The following is an 18515-nucleotide window of genomic DNA, read 5'->3' on the forward strand; positions in this document are numbered from 1 at the left end:
ATTTCTTCTTTGATTTCCTTCCTGACCCACTCATTGTTCAACATTGAATTGTTTAATTTCCAGGTGTTTGATTTGATTTTCCGTGTTTGTGAGTGGTTAGCTTCTATCTTCAGCGCATCGTGGTCTGAAAAGATGGTTGATACAATTTCTATTTTTCCGATTCAATTTTGCCTCTTTAATTTTTGTTGCTGCTGTCTCCATTGTCATACCTGATGGTTCACAGGGCTTCTGGCTCCGTGTTCAGGGAAACCTCCTTTAGTGCTTAAGCACCATATCAGGTGCTGGGATTGAGCCCAGGACAGGTGTGTGCCAGGCAAGTACCCTACCCACTGTCTCTTTGGGACCAAGTCCATAAATATTCCATGTCTATAAATGTTTAAAAAAAGAAAATATTGTAACCATGTCACACAAATTTCTACTGGATATTATCTTAAATTGTCTGCATTACACAATGTGGTAGTTTCAGGGTTGGGGGATCTATTCTTTATTATTAGACATTTAAGCTATTTTTAACAAATTCTGCAACAAATATTTTAATGCATGGTTTTCCATTTGTTTAATTGTTTCATGATCATTCATCAGATGTAGAATTAGAGGGTTAAATAAGAACTGCTTCCCTAAGTCTGGAATTTTGGGGCAGCATGTAGAGCACCTTAGTTATTTCTTGGGGGTCTAGGAATAGATAGAATCCCTCAGAAATAGAAGATTGAAACATTCCGTCTTCATTTGTGTGGGAGACTTTGACCTGGCAGCACTCAGAACAATTGAAAAGGCTGAGTAATGGGTCTGTCCTTGCCCTGATGACACTTTGAATCTGGAGCAGAGGAAAGTTGAAAAATTGTGTCAGACCCACTTCCAAACACTGCTAGTTGCTGCTGCCAAAATTATATTATATTCTGCCCTTTGTAAGCAAGAGCAAACACTGGAACAATCCCAAAGCTATTTTCGAGATATCAAAGGAAAATCTCTACTGATGTCTTTATTACAAATTTGCTCTTTTTGATATGAAGTTCTTGCTATTTCCTGGACTATTATTGATAGGATGAGCTTATTCATCTTGCTTCATCTGCCCCTAAAGGGGAGGGCATAACCAAAGCATGCTTAATTGTGTTAGTCACCATTAGGAGAATCTTTGATGATTAATTGCTGAGGTTACTTAAATGCTTAATAGCATTTAATGAACGAACTGCTTAATGAATGAACTGGCATAAACTGCGTAACTAAATTGAAGTTGTTCTTTGATGGTATCAAATAGGTAATACTTTATTTATTTATATTAAAATAAATATTTTTGGTTTAAAGGTCTACATTATCACACCACAAAGTGTCATTTCTCCATCACTGTCTGTATGCCTTCCCTTTGGTAATCTCAATTCTGTTGTCAAAATCTAAGGACTTACTGTCATTGATATAGTCTATTCCCTTCCTTTGCTTCCTTATATATTACCTATTACTAAGATAGTCAAGTATGTTTTGCTCCTTCTGACTTATTTTATTTGACATCTTCTAGCTCCACTAAAATTGTAATAAAATGCAGATTTTCATCTTGTCATCAACTAAGCAGTATTCAATTGAGTATATACACTACATCTCCTTATCCGCACATTTGCCAGTGGTCATGGGTAACTCTAGGTTTTGATTAGTGTGAATAACACTGCTATTAACAGAGTGACTTCTCTCCAGCATCTTGGAATTTGAAGCAAAGGTAACTCAACAGGTCTCTTTGAACTTGGCATGCATCTACCAATGTGCAGTTGTGATGACTGCACACTCCTGGTCATTATTCAAGCCCGCTCAAACATGTTGTATGAGTGTATTGGGACACCTGTGATTTTGACTATTTAGTGATAGCATAGACAGATCATTTGAAACTTGGTGCCACAAATATATCCTCACATTCACCATTTCATACTATTTGGACTTTGGCACTATAGTTGCTGCCATGTGCTGGCAAATGCAAATCTCTTGGGAGGCAAAATTTCAGGTGCTATAGCTGTTGTTCTGTACTTCAGACCATGCCCCAGTCACTGCCTAGGGCCTCTGGACTTCAACACCACAGTCATATCCTGGTAAGAGCAACCCTGGATCCCAGTGCAGGTCCACTAGAACTCAGTACTATAGCTACTATAAGGCAATCATTACTTAGATTCCTGGTAGTTCTCCAGGTCTACACAAACTCCTAGAGTCTCAATCACTGCCTGGATTTTGTCATCAAGTATTATCATTTCTTCTGATTACCACCTACACTGACACCAACTGAAACCCTTTCCTATTGACCATACAACACCAGGCATAATAAAGAAATGGAATAATTCACCTGCAATGTCAGATAAAGAGCAAAACTCTGAGAGAAACATCAAGCACATCATATTGTTCTAAATTCTCTAATGAATATTTCTAAGCAATACGTCTTTCAATGCTCATTGAATTTTTTTTAAAAAATGGGAGACTGTTAATAAAGAAAATTTGATGATAATTCATAGAAATTTTGCTGTGAAGAATCCATAGAAATCATTGACCTAAAATATACAGTAGGTGGAGAGAGAGAGAGAGCGGGAGAGAGGGAGAAAGAGAGAGAGAATACAAGAGTCAAGACACCAGGGATATAGGAATTTATAGGAATTTACAGGGTTTGAGGCAGATTCTTATATACATCTAATCCCTGGTTGATTCCAAATACAGATATGCACCTGAGCATCACAAGTTACAGACTTGGAAATCCTTGAGCATTTCTAGTATGGCCTGGATGGTACTGGGCACTAACACTTCAGGGCCCAGGCAGTTCTGCAACATACTCAGGGCATATGTTGAACTATTTCAACTGGTTGGTTTAAATTCACTTGGAGTGGCCCCTGGAAGCAATACCTGGGAAATCCCAAGGCATATAAAACACAATAATAACAAAGAAAAGAATATAGTAGTTGAACTAAAACACATAGGCTCAATAGCAGAATGGGAGACACTGAAAATCAATTCAGTGAACTCAAGAACAAGTTGAAGGAAATTATAAAAATAAAAAGCAGGAAAAAGAAAAATGTGTAAAGAGATTTCTAGTTGTTGCTTATTACACAAAAAAGTGGGAGTTCCTAACCAAGAATATGGGATTATGCACTTGTGTTCTGGTTGATCTATGACATTGGAATACTTTTGATCATTGACCGTGACCAGGGCTAGAACAATAGCATAGTGGGTAGAGTGTTTCCCTTGCAGGCGGCCGACCTGGGTTTGACTCCTTTGCCCCTTTTGGAAAGGCCGGCAAGCTACTGAGAGTATCCCTCCCGCACAGCAGAGTCCGGTAAGCTACCTGTGGCATATTCAATATGCCAAAAACAGTAACAACAAGTCTCACAATGGAGACATTACTGGTGCCCACTCGAGCACATTGATGAACAATGGGACGACAGTGCTACAGTGGTATTAGTATTATTTTAAAAATTATTAATAAATTAATTAAATTATTAAATTATTAAGATCCCTGTTAAACTATTAAGATCTTTTATTAAGATCCCTAACACATAACAGGTGTCTATCTAGTAAATGTATTCAATGGCTATATGTGTACTTTCAAAAACTTGGAAAAACTGGTAATATTTGGTAATAGAAATAAATTCTTTTTTATTCTTCCTGAGATCACAGTTTTCTGTGTGCTAGATAGGAGTTCTTTTGTCTGGCTTTAGTGCCAGACTACACTTTATCTTTTGAAAACTAAAATATCTCTTACAGATAAAAAGCATGTATATATAATTTCTGAATTCTTTATTTAATGTTCTTATTTATCCATCTCTAAATCTCTAATCATATTGCTATGAGTACTGTGACTTTCAGGTACGTTATTCTTTGAATTACTGTAGACATTTACAGCTATAAATTTATTCCTGACTCTTGTTATTATTCTATTTCATGGTTTTACTATGCTGGCTTACTCTTCTATATATCTTTAGGGAATATGTAAATTCATTTTTTTCTTTGATGTAAAGACAATCTCAGAATGAGTTTTTTAAAGTCGTATTGCATTGTAATATCACTATTTTTTTGTAGGTGGACAGGATAAAATGCTAAAATATAACGTAAAGGGGGTGAAACAAAAATAACAAAAATTTGAAAAAAGTCATGTTTCTGTAAAATTAATTCTAGCTTTTTAAAAGAAAGTGATCTTGGTGGGGCTACGGGAGTTGACTAGATTTATTACCAGTCTCATTTGCTAAGATGGACACTGAGTGCTAAGAAATTTAAGTAATATGCTAATAGAGTTTAGTTTTCTCTTAGTACCCAGTTTCTTATGTTACAGCTGAAATGGGAAAGAATATTCTGGGACCAAATTTATCACAAGTTTCTGAGTCTTTTCCTGTCCCCAGCTCCACTGTATTTAACTTGTGTGTACACCAGGGCTAAACGGGAGACCTCTTGACTTCCAGAGTCTGGTTCTGAGGATGCCATGTGCCTACAACACTGCTTTAGCTCTTCACAGCAGGCTGCTTAGACCAAAGGTTGGAGGTATAAGTACTGTGAGTGTGATGTTTGTAGGGGGAAGGGGGTGCTGCTGGGTCCTATTTATCTGATTATCTCTTGGTACTAATAATACTCCTCAAGTCTTTGCCAGAAAAAAGTCATTGACACTCTGATACTGAAATATCAACCTATTAAAGGGGACCTCACAAAAAAGGGGATGTGGAACACAATGAGAGTTTGAAGATAAAGCTATTGTAGACATCATGAATGAAATTGCAATACAATAGGATCACTCAAGGGCATTCACATGTGGGTTTTGGGATAACTCCAAGAGCTGGAGCATGGGAGTCCTGAGTTTGATCCCCAACATAATATGGTCTCCTGAACACCTTCTGTAGTAGTACCTGGCTGTGACCCAGATTAGTGCCCTGAAAAGGAAATATGAGAAATACCACCTCAAAGCACACACAGGAAAATGCATAAATAAGAAATTCATACTAAATGCTTTGTTTAATGACAATATCTATAGATTTTATAGTTTTATATTCATTCACGTTTGAGAGTTATGATCCCTTGTAAATCTCACAAAAATAATTGGGGGAATAAGACACAAGGTAGAGTTACTGATGGTTTAGAAGTTCTCTTAAGTTTCATTTGTGCTAAATAGGTTCTATTAATTTGTATCACCATATCACTGTCATCCTGTTGCTCATTGATTTGCTCAAGCAGGCACCAGTAACATCTCCATTGTGAGACTTGTTGTTACTATTTTTGGCATATTGAATACACCACAGATAGCTTGCCAGGCTCTGCCATGAGAGTGAGATAGTCTCAGTAGCTTGCCCAGCTCTCTGAGAGGGACGGAGAAATCGAACCCAGGTCAGCCACGTGCAAGGCAGACACCCTACCCGCTGTGCTATCTACTAACTAAGAACTAAAAAAATCCATCTTTTAAAATTGCTGACCATGAGTTCTCACAAAATACACAAGGCCTGTAAGAACTTTTGACATATGAAAGTGAGGATTACAAAAAAACTCAACAACAAACATCTTGTGTGAATATGTGATGACCATAAGTCTGAACTTTAGAAATTTAGATTACAAAGTAGAGTGAAAGGAAAGTGAAATTTACCAGTTACACATGCGGGGTGGGGGGCTGGGGAGGTGAGGGGAAGGGGGGAGGTATATTATGATTCTTGGTGGTGGAATATGTGCACTGGTGAAGGGACGGGTGTTTGAGCATTGTATAACTGAGACTTAAACCTGAAAGCTTTGTAACTTTCCACATGGTGAATTAATAAAGGAAAAAAAAAAGAAATTTAGATTATGCAGGCATCATTGAGTTTTAAAGAATGTAAGTAATATTGCTGTTAACATGCTGAATGTAATAGAGACGCTACTGGTGCCTGCTTGAGTAAATCGATGAACAACGAGATGATAGTGATACAGTGATTAACATAGTTGTTGTGACTTCTGCCCAGCCCCTTGGATTTTAGAGCAAAGGTGTCCAACAGATCTCTTTGAACTTGGCATGCACCTACCTATGTGCTTGCCACACTCCTGGTCATTATTCAAGCCTATCTGAGTTGATGTGGCAAGCAAATACTTGGATTTGCAAAAGAATTCACTAACACAAAATAAAAGATTTTTTTTAGAGAAACAGGACATTTTATCAAAACCTATGGGACGCATCTACAGCTGTGTTAAGAGGAAAATTTATAGCTTTGCAAGCATTCCTCAGGAAGGAAGAAAGAGCCTACATAGATAACTTGACTTCACAGCTCAAGATCTTAGATCAACAAAAGGAACCCCAACCCGGCTGAAGGAAAGAAATAATAAAACTTAGATCAGAAATTAATGACATGGAAACCCAAAAAATAATCCAAAAGGTCAATGAAATCAAGAGCTGGTTCTTTGAGAAAATAAACAAGATTGATAAACCACTAGGAAGACTCACAAAGAAAGAGAGAGCGAGAACCCTAATAAACCGAATCAGAAATGAAAAAGGGGACATCACAACAGAAACTAATGAAATTCAAAAGATCATCAGAGACTACTTTGAGAATCTGTATGCTACGAAACAAGAGAACCTAGAAGAAATGGATAAATTCCTGGAATCCTATCATCTCCCAAGAGTGAATCAAGAAGACTTGGAATACCTGAATAGACCCATTAATATCAAGGAAATTGAAACTGTAATCAAAAGTCTTTCCGCAAACAAAAGCCCAGGCCCAGATGGATTCACTGGTGAATTCTTTCAAACATTAAAAGAGGACCTGTTGCCAGTTCTTCTCAAGCTTTTTCAGAAAATTGAAGAAAGAAGAACTCTCCTCAACAGTTTCTATGAGACACATATCTCCCTAATACCAAAAGCAAACAAAGACACCCCTAACAAGGAAAACTACAGGCCAATATCCCTAATGAACATGGATACAAAGATCCCCAGCAAAATATTAGCAAATAGAGTCCAACAACTCATCAAAACGATCATACACCACGACCAAATGGGATTCATCCCGGGGATGTAAGGATAGTTTAACATTCAGAAATGAATCAACATAATCCATCATATCAATGAAAGCAAAGATAAAAACAATATGATCATTTCAATAGATGCATAGGAAGCATTTGACAAGATCCAACACCCATTGATGATGAAAAATCTCACCAAAATGGGTTTAGAAGGAATTTTCCTCAAGATGGTCAAAGCCATGTACCACAAACCCATGGCAAGCAGTATCCTCAATGGAGAAAAATTAAGGCCCTTCCCTCTATGATCAGGGACATGACAAGGATGCCCACTCTCACCACTTCTGTTCAATATAGTTCTGGAAGTACTTGCAATAGCAGTTAGGCAAGAAAAAGACACTAAGGGCATCCAGATAGGAAAGGAAGAAATCAAGCTCTCACTATTCACAGATGATATGATACTATATCTAGAGAATCCTAAAACCTCTACCAAGAAACTCCTAGAAACAATAGATTTGTACAGCAGCTGCAGGCTACAAAATCAATACTCAAAAATCCATGGCGTTCCTATACACAAATTACGAGACAGAAGAAAGTGACATGAAAAAAACAATCCCATTCACGATCGTGCCCCAGAAAATCAAGTATCTCTGAATCAGCCTAACTAAGAAAGTGAAGGACCTCTACAAAGAAAACTATAAAATGCTACTCCATGAAATAAAAGAGGATGCGAGGAAATGGAAACATATTCCCTGCTCATGGATAGGAAGAATTAATGTTGTCAAAATGGCAATACTCCCCTAAGCACTATACAGATTCATTGCAATCCCTATAAGGATACCCATGAAAAACTTCAAAGAAATGGATCAAGCACTCCTGAAATTCATATGGAACAGTAAACACCCATGAATAGCTAAAGCAATTCTTGGGAAAAAGATGATGGGAGGCATCACCCTCCCCAACCTCAAACTCTACTACAAAGCAGGAAAAATTAAAACAGCATGGTACTGGAACAAAGGCAGAGCTACAGACCAATGGAACAGGGTGGAATATCCCTACACACCACCCCAAATGTATGAACATCTAATCTTTGATAAAGGGAGTAAAACATGTGAAGTGGAGCAAAGAAAGCCTCTTTAACAAATGGTGCTGTCATAACTGAACAACCACATGCAAAAACATGGGTTTAGACCTCGACCTAACACCATGCACAAAAATCAGATCAAAATGGATTAAAGACCTCTACATCAGACCAGAATTCATAAGTTACATTAAAGACATGGTCGGCAAAATCCTCTGCAATATTGAAACTAACAGTGTCTTCACAGATGACACACCATTGACCAATCAAGTGGAAACAGAGATAAACAAATGGGACTATATTAAACTAAGAAGCTTCTGCACTGCAAAAGATATAGTGACCAAAATACAAAGACAATCTACAGAATGGGAAAGAATATTCTCCCAATACCCATCTGATAAGGGGTTGATATCAAGGATATACAAGGCACTGGCTGGAATCTGCAAAAGAAAACATCCAACCCCATCAAAAAATGGGGTGATGAAGTGAACAGAAACTTTCTCAAGACAGAAATGTGAATGGCAAAAAGGCACATGAAAAAATTCTCTTCATCATTAATCATCAGAGAGATGTAGATCAAAATAACTATGAGATACCACCTCACACCACAGAGACTGGCACACATCCAAAAGAACAAAAGCAATCACTATTGACGTGGATTTGGAGAAGAAAGCGTCTCTCCTACACTGCTGGTGGAAATGCCAACTGTTTCAACCCTTTTGGAAAACAGTATGGATGCTTCTCAAAAAATTAGAAATTGAGCTCCCATTTGACCCAGCAATATCACTCCTGGGAATATATCCCGAAGAGGCAAAAAAGTATAGTCTGCTATTGAATGTTCAATGTTCATTGAATGTTTACTATAGCCAGAATCTGGAAAAAAACCGAGTGCCCTAGAACAGACGACTGGTTGAAGAAACTTTGATACATCTATACAATGGAATACTATGCAGCTGTTAGAAAAGATAAAGTCATGACCTTTGCATATAAGTGGATCCACATGGAAAGTATCAGGCTAAGTGAAATGAGTCAGGAAGAGAGAGACAGACATAGAAAGATTGTACTCATCTGTAGAATAAAAAGTAACAAAATGGGAGAGTAGCACCCAAGAATAGTAGAGATAAGTACCAGGAGATTGGCTCCACGGCTTAAAAGCTGGCCTCACATGCTGGAGGAAAAGGCAGCTCAGAAAGAGAAGGTAACATCAGGTAAAGTGTGGTTCAAGGACCTGCTGGGGATGGGAGATGTGTGCTTAAAGCAGACTATGGATCAAATCCAATGGCCACTCAATACCTCTATTGTAAACCACAACACCCAAAAGGAGAGAGAGAACAAAAGGAGAGAGAGAGAACAAAAGGGAATGCCCTGCCACAGAGGCAGGGTGGCGTGTGGGGGATGGGTGAGGGGATGTAAGGGATACTGGAATCATTGGTGGTAGAGAATGGGTACTGGTGGAGGGATGGGTACCCAAGCATTGCATGACTGAAACACAAGCACAAAAAGCTGTAAGTCTGTAACTGCTGATTCACTAATAAAAAAAAGAAAATTTTGTTTTATATCCCACTAAAGAACTTGATTATTCTATGTCCATCCCTCTCCTTCTGATTCATTTCACTGGGCAGGATACTCTCCATGTCCATCCATTTGTATGCAAATTTTATAATATGAGATTAATATCCAAGGACAGTATAAACAAGGGTGAGGAGGACTGGCCCATGGTTGGAAGCCTGCCTCAAGATCGAGAGAGAGAGAGAGAGAGAGAGAGAGAGAGAGAGAGAGAGAGAGAGAGAGAGAGAGAGGTGGTAGGTACGGGGAACTGGGGACATTGATGGTAGGAAATGTATACTGGTGGAGAGATGGGTGTTGGAACATTGTATGAGTGAAACCTGACCGTGAACAGCTTCGTAACTTTGTATCTCACAATGATTCAGCTTTTTTTTTTAAAAAAAAAATAATTTTATTGCTCATTCTTGATTTCACTATCTGGAGCCTACACTTCCTAAAAATTCCTGTAAAAAAAGAAAAACAAACACTTTTGTGATCTTCAAGATAAGATAGTTGCTTTGAGACCATGAGCCACCATTTTCCAACCTGCCAATGCCAATGAAGCTTTTTCTCAACTTGCTACTGTATTTCTCCTTTGATTAATCTCTGGTAGTAATAGAATCAGTAACTTTGTGGTTACAGAATGATTGTACTTTTTAATATAAGAATTTACAAGTGTTTAAAGAGTTAGCTTTTAATTTTCTGACTTGCTTTATCTGCATATTTTTTTCCTAGGGTCAGCGTCTTTTTGAAAAGTTGCTTCAACTAACTTCACAAAACATTGAAATCAAGCTAGTGAGTGATGTAACGGCTGATTCAAAGGTATTAGAAGCCTTAAAATTAAAGGGTAAGGCCAAGGCTGATATGCTACTCTACCACTGGCTTTTCAGTTCAGATGCCTTTAATTTCACTTAAAACAGTTTCTTTATAATCGCATGTCACTAAGTACACTTCTTATTTCTCCTTTAAAAAATCCTTTTAAAGCTTAAATTAAAAAAATAATCAACAAAAATAATCAACACTACTGGGATTTTTTAATAGTGTTGTTGCATACTAGTGATTAAAGGATAATTAGAAAGAAGAGGTTTTCTTCCTCTGAGCACTTCAAAGGCTAAAGAATAAAAGCCACTTCTCATTAGAACAAACACTGGAATTGTTTTACTCTTTTCTATCAAGTTTAAGGAATTCCTCATTTTAAAAATTCTCCAGTTTTAAAATAGTGTGGTCAGATGTAGGAGTCCATGCAATACTGACTTAGTGTTTAAGACAATTTTTAAAATAATTTTGTGAGCCATCATGCTTGTGGCTAATTTGTAATTTGCCTTACAATCTCATGAAGGCTGGGAATAATTATGAAATAACTTTTTACATTTTGCTACATTGCCATTAACTGAACTCTCATTTCAACAATGTTTTTACTAAATTTCTTATCAAACTGTAAGCAAAGAAATTGGCACATATGAGTCAGTGAAAATGTTCCCCAGGAGAAATAAGGTGTTAATTAGTGAGTGTGTTAAACCTGACAGCATTGATGAGAGTAAAGGGCACTGAGGCACAGGCATGCACATAACCCCATGCCTGAGTTTTGTGCTCCCCAAGGATTTCATAGAGATCACAAAATATTTAAAGCACCAGTATGTATTTAGTATGCATCATGTTGGGCTTAAAGTGTTCATTTAAGGAAAAGAGAATAGAAAGGGCACTCTTGGAATTACAGGAGTGGGGCTTAAAGAGGATACACCACCACTGTTTTTTCTCTATGGTTTCAGACTTTCCTATTCCCCTTATTCTCCACTTAAAATGAATGGGAATACCATGCTTGAGGTTCTGCCCATATTTAGCCATATTCTGGAGTTGTCATGGTAACTATAAACCGTTATGGTACCAGTGGGCTTTCTTTTGACATTTTAAAGTATTTTACTGATCACATAATGAGCAAAAGATCACTCAATGGTTGTGTGGACCTGACCTTTACTTGTTCCCCCTGATTGTAATAATGGGAAATCCCTTGCAGGGGGACATGTAACTGGGTGGAATTTTCATCTTTCTATAAATATGACCTTGGTGTTGTTCTGCAAGATGTTTGGTTTAAACTCTAAGGACCTATTTCGTTCTCCCTGTCATTTCTTATACTGCCATGATGTCCCCATTCCATTAGCTATCTAGTTTCTAGTAGCATTAAATCTTAGTTTGTGCTGCTTTTGTGCCTTTGTGCAATTGTACCTTGTTTGTTTTCCAAGTTTTTAAGTAAAAATATCTTCAAACAATATGGGCAAAATGTGAAGGAAATAAAGGAACCCCAACAGTCTTTATTTCTACAGAAGAAAAATAAAAAATTATAATGTCTACTGGGAGATGTAAATTATACAAGGCAAAAATTTGACTAGTCCATATATTTACCACCAATGAGAATTTTCCATCCATAGAGATAATTCATGAAAAATTACTGGTATGAAAGGTTCACTATTTACGACAGCATAATTCTTTTGAAAAACTAGAAACTGCTTGGTTCAGCAAATTAGAAATCTACGATTAGTTCTCTTACTTAAAAAAAACATGTAATTGGATTTCCTCTATTGGACAGTGTTGGGAATGGATTACTTTGGTTTGACTTGTCTTGGGAACATATCCTGAAGTACTAGGGGTGTGTGGGGGTGGGTGGATATTTTGTGCTCAGTGATATAGATAGCTCTAGCAGTGCTTAGGGAACCATCAGGTGGTTATCAATGGATTACTTTTAACTAAATGTGGGCATCTGTTTTTGCAAATGATTTTCCTTATCTGAAAGAATAAAAATGCAAATGAATGAAGAAGAGAGAGAAGAAAGTAGAGAGTTCTATTACTTTTGACCATATGTATGTCCACAAAACTGTCCCTTGACAGACTCATGCTAAATTTTATAAATACAACCAAAATTCCAGTATGGATGCTACCAGGCATTGCATTGCTGAATTCTTTGCCCATTTTGTACCTGTATACATGTCCTGCATACTGGTATGTGACTACCACTATAATAGAGCAGTGGTTTTTAATCTTTCTACACTGTGGACCAGCAACTGACCCATATTCTGGTGACTGAAAACACTAGTTGGCTACCTAGTTGGAGACTAGCTCTTAAATTGCTTATGGATAACAGTCTTGCATATATTTCTGCTGTAAACTATGATTTAAGGCACTACTTCTCACGAAAGAAAAGAGAATTTGAATTTCACAAACTTATGTATCTAAAGTCATACCAATTCTAATTTTTATCAAAGTAAAAGTTAACATACATTTCTTTATAATAAGAGAAAAGTCAATAAACAAGGCTTTAATTTCTCATAGATATGTCCTGTATATTTATAGTAAGCCTATCTGGCTTTAATAACATGCATATATATGCATATGCATACAGTTTTATGAATACCTTTAAAATGGTTATATCATCTTTCAATGTTCAATTTTTGCAAGGGAGTATTAAGCAATAGCTGAATTTTAGAAATTTTTTATAAAAGGTTTATACAGGTATTTGAATATCTTGTTTTAGAGTTACTTTTAAATTTGAGAAGGCAGAAAAGTTCAGGAAGTTGTGTATAAGATACATCTACAAAATACTAGTAGGCATAAGACTAGCCATTAGTCTTCAGTTATGAAGAAATTATTGAATATGAAAGCTAATTAAATATATTGTTTAAAAAAGAGTGAAACAAGGCTTCTCTAGAATATGGTGAATAGCAGAAGTTGAGGCTAGCAAAAGCAAATCAGGCTTGAGATATGATACTACCACTCCCCCCTTCACCCCCCACTCTGTGGTGCCACAGAGCCCTGGCAGATGGGATAAGATGCCTGGCCATCGTGAATTCCTTCCTTTTGTTCATTCCTGACCTCTCTTTTCTTTGATTCATAGCTCAGAAAGACTAATCGCTCCTTGAAGTGTCTTACTCCATGACTTTGATAAGGGGCACTTTTGAAACCCAATCCTCATGAATTCCTTTAAACCCAGAATAAGACCAGACAAAGCTCCCTGTCTACTCAAAAAGAGTTCCAGTAATAACCATATCAGTTTGTATTCCCCACAGCCCCTAAAACACAGCATATTAACAGCTTCATTTCCTCTTCTCCCCTTTCAACAATTCCAACAGCCACAACTGTTCTCTTGAAGTTTTACATGTGCAGACACAGGTGTTAGAAATGAAATGCAAACTCTTAATCTCTGCACAGATTCTACAGAATCTGTCTCTAAACCTTTCATCTGGATAGGATACTCCTTTCTCAGCTGATGCCCATTTCAGATCCTTGATACTTTGTCCAAGTCTTACCACAAAGATCTTTCTCTGTGTGGGCTTGCTAGCTTCTCACCATTTTATTTCCATGTAATTACAAAAAAAAAAAAAGTCTTCCACAACATCATTACTGTCAACTTAAATATTGTTCTATAATATTGTGCAACTGAGTGTTAAATAAACTTTTACCTGAGGAGCATCATACCTCTAATAAACAATTCAAATATTAAGTATATATAACTAAGAAATTTTTAAAAAGAGCTACATCTATGTGATGCCTTCACAGATTTATGTGTAGAATATTTTCAATATAACAGAAATTTTTCTCATTCTCCTTTGATGTCAGTACTTTTTAAAAAGTAACCACAGGGGCTGGAGTGATAGCACAGCGGGTAGGGCATTTGCCTTACACGAGGCCGACAGGGTTCGATTCCCATCATCCCATATGGTCCCCCAAGGGCCCCCAGGAGTGATTCCTGAGTGCAGAGCCAGGAGTAACCCCTGTATATTGCCGGGTGTGATCCAAATAAAAAATAGTAACCACTGTTTCATTTTATGCAATAGATTTCATTTTTTTCTCGTTAAATTTTATACAAATAGACTCAGATTATGTTCTTTCATATAATCAATTTATATTTATATATTGATTAAAAATCTATATTAAGTTTTATTAACCACATTGATTTGTGATGCTATATAATGTGTCAGTTGTTTATAATTCTGTATAATTTAGGGAGTCTTATCATGAATTATTAGGCCAAGAACTCTGATGATTCTTATATTGTTTCATTTTAACACGTCCCATAGTTCTTTGGTGTATTCATTTCTTTTCATACTATTTTTCACTATTTTTCTACAGTTTCCTAGCTGTTTCCTCCTTTACATCTTGGAGCTCAGCTTCTGTTATTCTGCTGTTTTGAGCATCCACTGATTTTTTTTTTTTTAGAAAAAAATGTCACCTAGCATGTTCTTCATCTCTGACTGTAGTAGGTTTTTTGCTTTGCAACTCTTATACTTTCTTTACCAGGTCCTTTACTACCTGGGCTATCATCTCTTTGCACTCATTGAACATCTTCATCATAGTGTCAAAGGATTTACTAATGTCATTTACATCTTTGGAGATACTGGTTTTGCTCATTGAGCTCGGTGGGATTTTATGTGTTTTCCCCATTGTATTTTTTAGTATTCTTGGTGCGATGTGGTTGTCTTTGCAGTTAACGCCCCCTGAAAAATACTGAGGGATTAAACTGATGTTGCTCTGTCTTCTCCAGTCCTCACAGAATGGCTGAAAGAATGGCTGTGAGCACCATGTAATTTGTTCAGTAGCTCTGTTACTTCAGAGCTATAGCATGGGCCCTTAACATGGCTGAGTTCAGGTGTAGAGGCTTCTGGATCCCATCTGGGAGGAAGGGACTCTACCTCCCATCTGGAATTGTTCCAGTGATATTACCCAGAGGCAAGTCTCACCTAAAATGGTAGAACAGCAAGTAAAAGGTCAGACTACAACTTAAATATTTAATAGCTTTTATTTTCTTTTATTGTTGAAGACATTATGTTAAACATTCCTAGTTCATAGCATTATGTAAAGTCTTTTGGTTTGGGGTTTTGTTTTTGGGGTAGTTGGGGAGCTCACTCAGCAATGCTGAGGAGCTATTCCTGGCCACACATGCAGAAATTACTTCTGGCAGTGCTCAGAGGACTGCGTGGGATGCTGGGGATTGAACCCAGGTCGGCTGCGTGCAAGGCAAATATCCCACTTGCTGGACTATCTCTTTGGCCTCTATATCAATTCTTTTAGGAAAGTATTGCTATTCTTAAGGATTTTGAGAAAAATTAAATAAAACATTGACGCCTGGGGCTGGAGCGATAGCACAGCAGGTAGGGTGTTTGCCTTGCATGTAGCCGACCTGGGTTCAATTCCTCTATCCCTCTTGGAGAGCCTAGCAAGCTACTGAGAGTATCCCACCTGCATGGCAGAGCCTGGCAAGCTACCCGTGGTGTATGCAATATGCCAAAAACAGTAAAAACAAGTCTCACAATGGAGACATTACTGGTGCCTGCTTGAGCAAATCGATGAACAACAGGAGGACAGTGTTACTGAAGCCGATAAAATATTTTGTTTTAAAAATTACTGTTTTATTTCCATAAATAAACCTTTATAACTTTTTGAAGCTTTTTAATATCTTCATTAAAGCTTTTTGGCTTTGGTTTTGTATTTTATCAGCTCCTACTGTTGTTTTGACCAAAGAGAGAATGCAAAAGTTACTTCATCATAGCTGGAAGTGAAGTGAAAAAAGTAAAAATAGCTTCTAATTGCCTAATACCTGTTGTGAATTGGTGGGCTTCACTAAGTTAGATAAGATTGGTCTGAATCATCTATTTACTTCTTCTTATACACCTCCTGATGATATAAGCAATTAGCTTGCAGGAAGTAATTGTTATTTGAGGGAGGGGAGAGGTTACACCTAACAATGCTCCAGAATTATTCCTGGTTCTATACTCAGAAAATTCTCCTAGTGGTGTCTGGGGATGGGATACTGGGACCGAACCCAGGTCAGTTGTGTGCAAGACAAGTTCTTTACCCTCTGTATTATCTCCCTAGCCCCATGCTGGGAGTAATTGTGACTTTTGTTTTGAATCCAGTATTTCCTGATCATGTTTCCTAGCAATTGCTTTGATAGTCTTCTTTTCACCAAATCTGATATTGTTCATTATATCAGAACATTATGAAAATGTTATGTCCTGAGAACATTTTTCACTATGATGTGTCTTTTAGATATACGTACAGTATTATGTCAGTAATACTAAAGTAATATTTTTAGAAATATATTTTGTCGAAGTACCATGATTTATAAAGTTATTTATAGTTGAGTTTTAGACATACAAAATTCCAGCACTGATCCCACAACCAGTGTCAAAATTTCTCCACCAGTTCCTAAGTTCCCTGACATACCCAAGCCTGTGATCTTGACAGGTACCTCTTAAGTCTGGTTGCTATTTTGGGTGTCATGATTTCAGTGTTTTTCAGCATGTGGTTTAGATATTTAGATCGATCATTCCTTAACACCACAGATATACTTGAAACCTCTGGACCTTCTCATCTGTCTCTTTTCACCCTCTCACCACACTGTTTCTTTCCTTATACTCCCTATTCTCTGGGGCCAGATGTGACCTGGGCATCCTTCCTTCAAAACATTGCATTTGCTGTGAGGTTAAAACAAAGCTTTGCACTCACTCATTCAGTCATTCTAAACATCAGGTATAAATAATATTATCCTATGTTTGTCCTTCTGGCTTACTTCATATGTGTTTTGTATGATGATGCCTTCCAGTTCCATCTATGTTGTCATGAATTGCATGATTTCATTCCCTACATAGTATTCTATTGTGTAGTATAAACACCACATTTTGAAGATCTACTTATCTATCACTGGAAATCTAGGTTGACTCCAAACCTTAGCCATTGTACTAGTGCTGCAGTGAATAATGGTGTGCATGCATCTTTATGAATAATGTTTTTCTGTCCTAGGGAAAGAATACCCAAAATTGGAATGGCTGGATCACATGTAGCTCAATTCTGAGTTTACTTGTCAGTAAGCTGTTATGACTATTTTAAACTGCTATGAACCCTTATAAATGTTTTCCTTAGGGGTTGGTCCAGACAACATTTCCCCCAGTTTTGAATGAGAATCCCTTTTCACCACATCCTGGACAACAGAGATTGTTTGCAGTATTTTTGATATATGCCATTCTATCTGGTGTAAGAATCTTTATCATCTTGATTTGCATTTTCCTAATAATAAGTGGTGATAAGGATCTTTTAATGTGCCTATTGGCCATCTGTTGGTCTTCTTCAGAGAAATCACTGTTCACTTCCTCTCTGAATTCACTGTTGGGAGTTTTAGATATTCTTGCTATTGATCTTGTTAGCAACTTTAATAAAAAATTTTATTAATGAGCCATGATTTACAAAGTTACTAATAGCTTTATACATACAATAATTTAACACTAACCCCTCCACTAAGTGTCAACTTCTCTCCACCTTTGTTCCCAGATTCCCTCCCATTCCAACCCCTCCACACCCATTCGAAAACTTGACAGGCAAATATAAAGTTTCTGCTTAGGTGGTTCCCACTTAGTCTCATGTTTTCAATTCTGTTGAATTCTGTGTTTTGGATATATGGCTGTACCCCTCACTCACATTACTGTATAACTGAAGCCGCCCATGATAACTGTTTGACACCTGTTAACCCGTTACTTCCTGTTCTCTTCTTCCCCCTTGATTTCTTTCCTTCTCTGTCTCTCTCACCTCTAAGTACTGGGTTCAAGGATTATTTAAGCACCCCTATTTTATTATAGTACATTTCCTCATCCAGCATTCTATATTCCAAATATAAGTGAGATTGAGATCATTTTGTGATTTTCTTTCTTGTTCTGGCTTCCTTCACTCAACATGGTATCTTCAGTTCCAACCATCTTGCAACAAATTGCATGATTTAATTATTTCTCACAACTGCATAATATTGTATTGTGTATATATACCACATCTTCATAATCCATTTATCTGTTGTTGGACACTAAGATTGATTCCATCTCTTACTTATTGTACTGAGTGTAGCAATGCATAATGGTGTGTGTATCTCCTTTTGAGAGAGTGTTTTTATGTCTTTGGGATAGATGCCCAAAAGTGAAATTGCTGAGTCATATAG

At 37.2% G+C, this 18515-nt stretch overlaps 1 protein-coding gene across 1 annotated transcript in view; it reads left to right on the forward strand.

Annotated features, from left to right (window-relative positions):
• Window positions 1-18515, forward strand: part of PLD5 (phospholipase D family member 5) — a 393721-nt gene that overhangs the window by 220781 nt on the left and 154425 nt on the right. Inside the window, exon 4 of the mRNA XM_004619013.3 lies at window positions 10280-10391. Coding sequence (XP_004619070.1) covers window positions 10280-10391 — 112 coding nt within the window. The remainder of the gene's footprint in view (window positions 1-10279; window positions 10392-18515) is intronic.

This window comes from Sorex araneus, chromosome 9 (genome assembly GCF_027595985.1).
Source record: "Sorex araneus isolate mSorAra2 chromosome 9, mSorAra2.pri, whole genome shotgun sequence".
Classification (NCBI taxonomy): domain Eukaryota; kingdom Metazoa; phylum Chordata; class Mammalia; order Eulipotyphla; family Soricidae; genus Sorex; species Sorex araneus.